Source organism: Neolamprologus multifasciatus, chromosome 19 (assembly GCF_963576455.1).
Source record: "Neolamprologus multifasciatus chromosome 19, fNeoMul1.2, whole genome shotgun sequence".
In the NCBI taxonomy this organism is placed as follows: Eukaryota; Metazoa; Chordata; class Actinopteri; order Cichliformes; family Cichlidae; genus Neolamprologus; species Neolamprologus multifasciatus.
Window position 1 is genome coordinate 370,001 of NC_140457.1, and position 10,000 is coordinate 380,000.

At 50.4% G+C, this 10,000-nt stretch overlaps 2 protein-coding genes across 9 annotated transcripts in view; both read right to left on the reverse strand.

Moving 5' to 3' along the window:
• dact1 (dishevelled-binding antagonist of beta-catenin 1) overlaps positions 1 to 2,517 on the reverse strand; it is a 13,511-nt gene extending 10,994 nt beyond the window's left edge. The window contains exon 1 of one of the 2 annotated variants that reach the window (XM_085144365.1): positions 1,841 to 2,517. In XM_085144365.1, the coding sequence (XP_085000491.1) occupies positions 1,841 to 2,077 (237 nt within the window). In that variant the 5' untranslated portion in view covers positions 2,078 to 2,517. The remainder of the gene's footprint in view (positions 1 to 1,840) is intronic. The other variant, XM_085144366.1, reaches the window with a different exon arrangement.
• Positions 2,518 to 3,123: 606 nt separating this feature from the next.
• Positions 3,124 to 10,000, reverse strand: part of kiaa0586 (KIAA0586 ortholog) — a 31,914-nt gene continuing 25,037 nt past the window's right edge. For 6 of the 7 annotated variants that reach the window (XM_085144361.1, XM_085144360.1, XM_085144358.1 and 3 more), the window contains 3 exons: positions 9,804 to 9,958; positions 9,656 to 9,689; positions 3,124 to 6,858 (listed from right to left, as the gene is read on the reverse strand). In XM_085144361.1, the coding sequence (XP_085000487.1) occupies positions 6,716 to 6,858; positions 9,656 to 9,689; positions 9,804 to 9,958 (332 nt within the window). In that variant the 3' untranslated portion in view covers positions 3,124 to 6,715. The remainder of the gene's footprint in view (positions 6,859 to 9,655; positions 9,690 to 9,803; positions 9,959 to 10,000) is intronic. The other variant, XM_085144364.1, reaches the window with a different exon arrangement.

Sequence of the window (10,000 nt, forward strand, 5' to 3'; positions counted from 1 at the left end):
TCAGAGGTCAGAGGTCAGAGCAGCCACTCGGTTCAGAGTTTGTGGACGTTACGGGTCGGACCAGAATAGCTGTGAGACACGGAGCGTTCTGAGCGCGCTCAGTCCGTTCTGAGCACGCTCAGTCCGTTCTGAGTCTGATTTTAGAGAATGAGTCAGCCGCCTGGTTTGTGTCTGAGCTGAAAGTCGAGCTGCAGAGTTTCCAGCCGCTCGCAGGAATCTCCATTTGTTCGTAAGGGGCGGGGCTGAATGTGGCGGGGGTGGGGGGTCACTAATGCGATCCAGACTGCGAGGACGAGCTTCAGCTGCAGGACAGACAGCAAACAAATGCTCGACCAGCTCAGACATGTGAGCCGGGAGCAGATCTGAGGTCAGATCCTGGACAAGAACACAGCGCCCGCATGTCCAGGCTTTCCAACGTGCACCTGAATGCGCCTTGACCGTGCAGATGAAGACGAGGAGACTCTTCCTCCCCTCTGTGCGCCTCCATCCTGTTTGACTTCACGCCCACAGTTCAAAGCTCTTACTGACACGCCGGCGTGTGAGGAGCAGCACCTGAACGCAGCACGGGGACGACAGCTGACGGTCAACTGACAGGAAGTGCTCTCAGTGGAGTGAAGGCCGGGCCTGTTCCAGCGTTTCCACATCTTCAGCTTCAGCCTGACATCAACCTCGGTGTGACATCACTTCCTGTTTTACTTCTTCCCAACTTGAAGCTTCCTTGGTCTGTGACCTTTGACCTTTTTGGTTTGAGCTTCACGTCAGCGTGGAGCTGTGTTCGTGCTCCTGTGTTTGGGTCAGTGAAGCTCTGGATTGTGGGAATTTAACCAGAGAGGCACACGATTGGCTGCAGCCGTCCACGTGATGCCGAAGTTTGAGCGACAAAACAGCCGATTTAGACGCGCCTCACACCTTCACCTCCAGCTCCGCCTTCAGCTCCGCCCTCAGCGAACACCTTCCTGATATGTTTCTGAACTCAGTCGCTCATTTCAGGTGACGCCGACTCAAACAGGAAGTGCAGGTTTGTGCAGGTACGCAGATGTTCTCGCTGTTCTCGAGTCCGACAACAGAGCAGGAGACATCCACAGCAGCCACAGAGGTGTGACTGTCCCACAGCTGATGTAGGAGGCGTGGCCTGACAACAGGTCATTTTCCAGTCTGATGGATCAGCAGCTTTGAGGCCTCATAGAAAATCTTTGGGAAAAATCAGAAGCCTGTTCCTCTTCCTCTGATAAATTATCGCCATGGGAACCACTGCTCTGGCATATCTGGCAGAGGTGAGCTGATCTCAGGTCAGCCTGAGGCGTTCCTCTGTGCTCATCTCTGTCTGCTGCACACCCACTGTGAGGCTCCGCCTCCTCGTCTCTGCTGTTACCAATCGATTGATCAATTCTGTGTTTTCGCTGATTTTAACCTAAAATTCAAATTTAATAACTCGATTTTCTGAAAGCAGGTTCAAATTCACCAGAAAGAAATAATTTATTTTGAATATTTATTGATGTAAATAACATGAAGTGGAGTTATTTCTTTATGATAACAGCATAAAATAAGTTTGTTTTACTCATTTTTAATATAAACTATACTTTTAATTATTAATGAACGACATTCTTTTCTTTCACAAACACATTTCAGTGTTTTTCATGTAAAATATGGAGAAGAGTAAATATTAAATGGTTTTTGCTCACATGTCAGGGGAGATTTGACACTTGATCCTGTGACTGATCATCACTGATCAGCTGACTACCTGCAGCTCTGCACGTGACCGTCAGGCTGACCACTCCCTGCACCCTGACCCAGGCTCACAGAGGTCAGAGGTCATAGACAGACACAGGTGAGGACCTACCAGCTGTTTCCGGAGCAGCAGGATGTTCCCCTCCAGCAGTTTCTCCTCCGAGCTCAGCTGAGCCTCTCGCCGCCGCCGCTCCTCCTCCTCCTCTTCCTCTCGGAGCCCCAGCGCGGCCCGGACCAGCACCTCCTGCCGCCGCCGCAGGAGCTCCAGCTCCCCGAGCCCGGACACGGAGGCCTCCAACCGCTCTCGGACCGCCGCTTTGTCCCGCCTGGAGGTCCCGGACGGCAGCATCTCCCAACAGAGCTCAGGGCGGAAGCATCCCGCGGAGACACACCTGCCGAGCCCACCTGGACCTCACCTGACAGCCCCGGAGCGCGAACCGGGCCCTCGGGTCTCCGCCGGTGCCGTCGGCAATACGCTGCGGGGTGTCCGCAGGGAGCTCCGAGCCTCCCCGGAGCCGCCGCACGCACAGAACCCGAGAGAAGGCGCAGAGATGCGGACGGAGCTGGGAGCTGCTGGCGCCACCGAAGCTCCGAACACACTGAACCTCCGCTGCACGCGCTACCACTAAACCCCGCCCCCTGTGCACAGACAAGCCCAGCAGACAAACGCGCTTCCTTTCCTCTCCTTCAAAATAAAAATACCTCAGTTTCACTTTTTATACTGCAGAAGAGCTCATTCCACACTCCTAAAGGATACGCACGCTGTGAACCAAGAACACGATTCAAGCGTTCATGTAGATTTTGAAAATGTTTTTGATTTTTGAAGAAACGAGGCCCAATCGTCACAGTAAATATGAACAAACACAGTCATCAACGTGAGCATCAGGACAGATGATCAATAATATCAGTCATGGAGTTCATTAAAACTACAAACACATTCGATCCTTTTCAGGAAATTAAGCATATAAAAGAGAAACGTCCCAGTGGATAGTGAGCATGCTGAAATATGAATTTATTATCATTTACGTTTGTGTCTGCTGTCCTGATCTCTGCTCAGGTGTTTGCAGCAGAAACGAGTTTTTAACTCATGACTGGAATGACTGCAGACGAGAGCAGCAAAAATACTGAACCACTGTCAAGGCTTTTATTTTAACATCGGACCGAGCATGGGGTTTTATTTTGGAGGGCGGAGTCAGGGCACTTCCTGCCTGATCATGTTAATTAGCGTTAGCATGACGCGCCGCAGCTCAGGCCGGTCTGTTCTCTGACGGTTTCCCGCAGGTCCTAAAGCCGTCAGCTGTGCGCTGTTATTAGAACCGCTTCGTGGTTTTAATAAACCACAAAATGGAAACATTTAGTTTCTATTTTTTATGTTACATTAGAATTTATTGTCACTAAAAAAGGAAATAACTGCAAACAACGAACAAGTTCTGCCAAAACCAAACTTTTTATTAGAAGAAGCTTTTATTTTTCTAACAGTTCATCTGCAGAGGCGGGGGGCGTGGCTGAGAGCTTGTGTTTGTACGCGTCATTAGTTTGACTAATCTTTATTGTTCTCCTGCAAACAGCTGAACAGACAGTGAGAGGTCCTTTGTGTGGTTTTTGGGTCACAACAGTCTCAGTCAGCTAATGAGGTCATGCTTCATTAACACGTTAATGAGGCGCTCGCAGCACAGCGCCCCCTGCTGACCACGGTCGGCAGTCACTTCCTGTCTGACAGGCCGAGACCTCGTGAAGCTGATCAGAGATCAGACAACATAAAACAAATCATCAAAGTGCAGCGAGGCAAGGAGGAAACCTCACAGTGCCAGAACGTGGCCTTTATCTCAGACTGGGCGGGGCTATGATGGCGTGTGAGGTGTTCCTCTCACAGGTAATGATGATGGGTGGAGGATGTGGACGGCGTAGCGGTTTGTTGTGGTGGAGCGAGCTGAGCGTGAAGGTGAAGCTGACCTGTGGTAGGACACGCTACACTTGACCAACGCTGCGCTGAGAAGCCTTCTGTGCAGCGACTTCCTGTTGAGCTCCTGTGATGTCATGGCGTCGGGCCTTTTCATGAGGAATAAGTAATCTGCTGAGTCTCAGACCCAGAAATCCTCCTAAAAACCTGGAGCCTGCTCTCTGCTGCAGCTCGGGACAAAACGTCCTGTTAGAAAGAACTAATCGGCTTGTCACCTGTCGACCAATCAGGCGAGCCGGCGGGCTCAAAGACGCCGCTGAGCCGGGTACGGGAACACAAAAAGGCAGCAGAACGGTGCCTGAAGGTTCAGCCTGAAGGTTTAAAGGGACGGGACCAGCTGCTGATGGAGCAGGAAGTGATGCGTTGCCCTGACGACCCTGCATGTGTTACCTGGTGATGGTTCCCGGAGTCCTCAGGGGGATGCAGACTTTAACGTCCAAATCATCCACATCTTCAGCTCCAGCTCGCTCTAAGGTGGAGACTTCAGACATCCTGAAGGTCACGAGAACCTCCTTAAGCCGTCCTGAGCCCCGCCTCCTGCGAAGGACAGCCCCAGTTTCAGCCAGCTCAGACGATCTGTCGACGAGCTCCAGTTCCTCAGATGTTCACAGGACAAACTCATTTTTAACCATCAGAGCTCCAGACAGAGGGCAGCACACGGTGACCACACGGTGACCACACGATGACCACACGGTGACCACACGGTGACCACACGATGACCACACGGTGACCACACGATGACCACACGACGACCACACGATGACCACACGATGACATCTCATCTTCTGCTTTGGTGGAGCTGAACGTCATGACAACAAACTTCTGTTTTACAACAAAAAAACACAGGATGGAATATTGATCAAGACCGGAGGAGCAAACAGAGCTGCATGGAAGTTTCTGTACATATTTATGGATCAGTAACACACACACACACACACACACACACACACACACACACACACACACTCGAAGCATCCTCTCTCTCATGTTTGTCTTTAATTCCTGCAGAAAAACATTTTCCTGACTTCAGCCTCGTTAACTGTGAGATCTTTGAGTTGGGGCTCAGCTGATCAATCAGAAACACGACTGCAGGTAGAGAAGCAGTGTGTGTGTGTGTGTGTGTGTGTGTGTGTGTGTGTGTTTCCTGTGGCTGGAGATTCGCTGATCATCTGCAGCTTAATTAAACCTGCACAGAGTTCAAGCCTCTTTCTGAGAACATCGATCGTCACACAAACACACGGACCCTCAGAGAGCCGATTGATCAGCCTGATCAATACTCTCTCTCACACACACCAGCAGATGTGCTGGATTCCTCACACTGTCAGGATCGTTTCACTTCTGATGAAATCATAAAATATTTATTCAGTTTACATAAAACAAATTTCTGTATTTTCAGCTCAGCTTTTATTGTGAAAGGCTGACTTTATCGCTGAGCTCTTATTGTGGTAAATAACAGCTTCCTGCAGGGTTTTCTGTGCTGATTCCTCACACTGTCAGGATCAGTCTGCTACCACATGACCCAGAGGCCCCTGCAGCTCAGTGTGTGTGTGTGTGTTTGCTGAGTGTGTGTGTGTCTGTGTGTGTGTGTGTGTGTGTGTGTGTGTGTGAGCCCTGGTCAGTGTCAGTCTCACTGTCTCCCTCGCTGCTTCACTAATCCCATTTCCTCCCCATCATCCTTTTATCTGCAACACAGTCTGTGTTTGCTGAGTGTGAGTGTGTGAGTGTGTGTGCTGTGTGTGTGTGTGCTGTGTAATAGGAAATGTTCCCATGGTTTGGACTTGCAGGCTGACTCTGTGATTTCGAGTGACTGATGAGTGAAATTCACCGTGAAGGTGAAATACACAGAAATATGTCTGTGAAACACAGAAACACATTTTCCAACACGGTGATGCCGGGACGGTCCATCGGGTAAAGTAAATCCGTTGGGCGTTCTTCGCCTTTAGACAATAATTCTGATGCAAAAGAACCAAACGGGACAGGCGGGAAAACTTAATAAAAAGAAACATTTTCACGTGAAGGCGACACCTGGAGTGTTTGCTTTACGTCTTTATGTGCGATGTCACGTCAGCGGCGTGTGGTGGGAACAAAGCCGTGCCGCTTTGATGTCCACGGGTCTCCAGCAGCTCGACCGTTCTACTCTGAGCCGAATCCTCCGTGGCCAGCAGGTGGCGCTGCATTTGTGTAATTTGATTTTAAAGGTACAAATGTTTTTCACCATTAGATGGCAGTAGATCTGTTTTCCTGCCCCTGGAGCCGTTGAATGGAGGAGTCGAGTCATCTGCGTTCTCTCCCACGGACGGCGTTTTTACAGCAAAGCGTTTTATGGAGCCTCACATTAGTTCCACATGTTAGCAACATACGGTAGCTGTGCCACATTTATATTTACAGGTGAGAAGCTAAAAACATCAGCTTGTTATCAGCACACATTCTAACTGCCCGATAAGAAGAACTCTTTGAAGGCTACGAACGCCCGCTGACAGGACTCTGACTCACACAAAGGCCCCGCCTCACACAAAGGCCCCGCCTCTCCAGATTCAACTGCATAATCCTGGTTAAACATGTTTTAGTCTTTCAACAGATCAAAAACATTAAATATGATCATTAAATATGATCGTACTGTTTACATCAGCTGTCTATGCCGGGGGAGAGGCGTCCATCTTTATTTACTGTGGGGGCTGTAACGCTTCGTGAAAGGAGCCGATACGAGTCAGCGAGTCAGAGACACTCACTGCTGACCGATGACCAGCTGTTGAACATCTGCTGAGCTGTCTGTCAGGGCTGCTGTTTGCCGGGGTTAGTGAACTTTATTTGAAGTATATCTAACATTATTAGAGTCTCAGAGAATAAACTCAGGAGGTGTTTTATTAATGTTCACGTGTCTCTTTGGGTTTTTGTTTCTTTGGTTAAGTGTAGCATTAAGCTTTTATTGATGTGAGCAAATTTTAAAAATGCAGTTATTATAACATCTGTTTGGTTTCCATCAGACTTTATTTATTTGAAATGAGTTGAAATATAAAAATATTATTTTTAAAAAACATCGCTGGTGGAGGAATCTGAGTCTGCCGCCGCACTGACCGACGCCTCCATCACCTCCTCCTCCTCCGGAGGTCTTACGGCGGGCAGGTGGACGCCCATCTTCCTGCTTCCTCCCTCCTCCTCCTGCTGTCGAGCTGCAGATACAAACACATAAGACGACTTCAGCTGCGTCCACACAGGAAGCTGGGCCCGCCCACCCTGCTGTTACTACACTCACGTGGTGCGAGCAGAATCTGCAGCTCAACCTGGCAAAGACCAGGGAACTGATCGTGGACTCCAGGAAACACTTGACCCCTGTTTCAATCCAGCGGGTCAGTGTGGAGGCTATAAAAGCCTCGGAGTTCACACTGAGAATAAACTGGACTTACAGGACAGAGTCGTCTCTATTTTCTGAGGCGACTGAGGTCCTTCAACATCTGTCAGACAACGCTCAGGATTTTCTCTGAGTCTGTTGTGGTCAGTGCTTCCCTCTACGCTGTTGCATGCTGGGGCAGCAGGTTAAAGGTTGCTGATGCCAACAGACTCAAACTGATCCACAAGGCGAGCAATGATGGAGCTGGACTCTGTTAGGGTGGTGCTGCAGAGGCGGATGTTGTCCAGGATAAAGACAATGTTGGATCACACCTCCCACCCACTCCATGACGTGCTGGTCAGTCACAGGAGCTCAGTGAGAGACTGAGATTACCCATAATGCACCACTGAACGACACAGGAAATCTTTCCTGCCTGTGGCTACAACTCCTCCACCCAACACACTGTTTACTGCCACAGCTACACCTTTGTTGCACACGCTCTTCTTTCTTATTCAGATATTTATTAGTCAGTGACTCATATGTTTTTGTTTATACTGGAGCACTGTAAACAACAGAACTCGTCCCGCTGTTGAAGGTGCTGAACTTTTTTGACCTCTGTGAGTCACTTCCTGTCGACGGCGCTTCTTCCTGCTGAATCTTTTATTCTGGAGAGCAGCTTTGCAAGACTCCATTAGTAATAAACTCCTCAGCCCCTCCCCCTTTAACCTAGCCTTCTTCTGACTGGCTGACCTCTGGAAGCCTGCAGAGGGGCAGCACTCAGAGCTGCAGTCTTCATATCTGCTGAGTGAGTAAAGCGTTTACATAACGCGCTGACATCAGAGCACTGTGAAAGAGGCTCGCTGAGGTTACAGCCGAGCAGCACGGCACGCTCGAGGCGAGGAAGAAGAGGTGAGGAGAAACGCTGTGACGCGTCCGTTTCCTTCTGCCGGCTCGTGAGGTTCGTCTGAAGCCTGAGAGCAGCAGGAACTCGCTGACCCTGAGCCGCCACCAGGAGTGGAAAAGCAGCTGTGGGTTTCTGGGACACACTGAGCGGCTGTCTCCAGCAGGGAGGAGCCTGAAAGAGGAGACGGGAGGCGTGTGAGGAGCTGCAGGACACTGAGCTCACTGTGAGGAGGAGCCGCCATGATGGAGGTCTGGACGCCTCACTTCCTGTCCCTGAAAACGATTTATTTTTGTTTCAGTCGCTGAATCGAACCCTCTGTGAAACTGCTGCTCCTCACTTCCTGTCACATGACTCCTGCCGCTGGGAGGGGCGTTCAAACAGGACAATGAGCTCAGTGTGAGGACAGTAACGGCGCTGCCTGTGTGATGTCACAGAACAGCTCCTCCCCACCGCCGTTCAAACGCTCCTTTTAATTGCCTTAAAGGGGGCGGAGCTAAGACCGCTTGTTTCACGCAGCAGATGAGCCGAGACAAAGAAGGATTATTATGAACTGAGTCATGCAGAGCTGCTCTCACTGTGATAAACCAATCAGAGCGAGTGGCCCGTGAGCCTGCGTCTCCATGGCGATCAAGACAGAGCCATCGCTACTACACATGCCTCCGTGAGCTGGTTGTCATGGTTACTGAGCATCTTCTAATTAAAGAGACGGTGGACCTGACGAACCTTCACACACACACACACACACGTATGTAAACACGTGCTCTGATTGGTCGGTGAAGCCTGCGCGCACACCAGCTGCGATATATTTCCATGACAACCAGAGCACAAAGAGAGAGGCTGGTGATGAGGTTCAGTTCTTCGTCCTCGTCTTCATTCACAGGAAGTGAACCGCAGCGGTTTCTGGTTCCTGTAAGGCGCTGGTCGTATGATGTCTGAACTGCCTCGCTGTTGAGATCTAAAGCACGCCCACGTGCTCCCATCCCCTCAGAGCGAGTGTTTGACCTGCTCAGCGTCCCGTTAAAAAGTTTCACCACCTGACACCTCGCCGAAGGAGGCGGAGTCAGACAGAAGCCTGTTCCTTCTTAAACACTTCACCCAACTCAGAGCGCCCCAGCTCGACGTCCGTGACCCATGTGATCAAATTCCAGATGTAATAAGAGAACATCTGGTCATGTAACACCGACCTGAGCGCCGCGCCGCCGTGCTGGGACGCCTCGGTGGCGTCTCGCCGCCGTGATGCGGTGTTTGTGTCGTGTTACAATCAGCATCACCAAATGTCCAACTTTAAAACAAAAAAAGCTGAAGAGCGAGGAGTCACCTGATCTCACCAACAGCTGCGGCGCTCAGCAGGTCAGTTTCATACTGATCCACCTGTCAGGTGTTTCCTGCGTCTGATGTAACAGGTCCCAGTAAACCAGTGAACCAGTGAACAGCCCACTGGGAGACTCGGGCTGGTTTTCGTGTGGACTCTTGACACCCCCTGCTGCTCACACGATGAAGAGCAGCCATTTTATTCTCTATGTGACCAAAAGTATGTGGACAGCTGACCTGGGGTCAGTTTCTGTTACAGATGTTGTTCTAAACTCGCTCGTCTCATCTCCTCCATCGTCAGCCGATAAAAGTCGCTTTTTATCGGCTGACGATGTTTCCTGTGCTGCTCCTGCGCCGTCCGTGAGCTCAGCTAAAAAACATCTGCAGACCCACAAAACGAATCACAGACAGGTGTGTTTCTTACCTGTGTGACTGTCGGACGTCCTGACCAGCAGCACCTGAACACACACACACACACACACACACACACACACACACACACACACACACACTTATCGGCATAAAAATTAAAACACACGAAAACAGCCAACGCGTGTGTGTGTGTGTCTCACCTGTCCTGGAGTGTGTGTGTTCTCCAGGTGTGGAGGAGGAGACAGCGACAGCTCTGTGTGGAGGTCAGAGGTCAGTGTACCTATTAGCTCCCCCGTCAGGTCGCCCAAAGTAAACGAGCCCTGATTGGTGGCTTCAAAGCTGACCTCTGACACATCTGCAGGGGATGGAAACAGAGTGATGTCAGAGGTGAATCAGG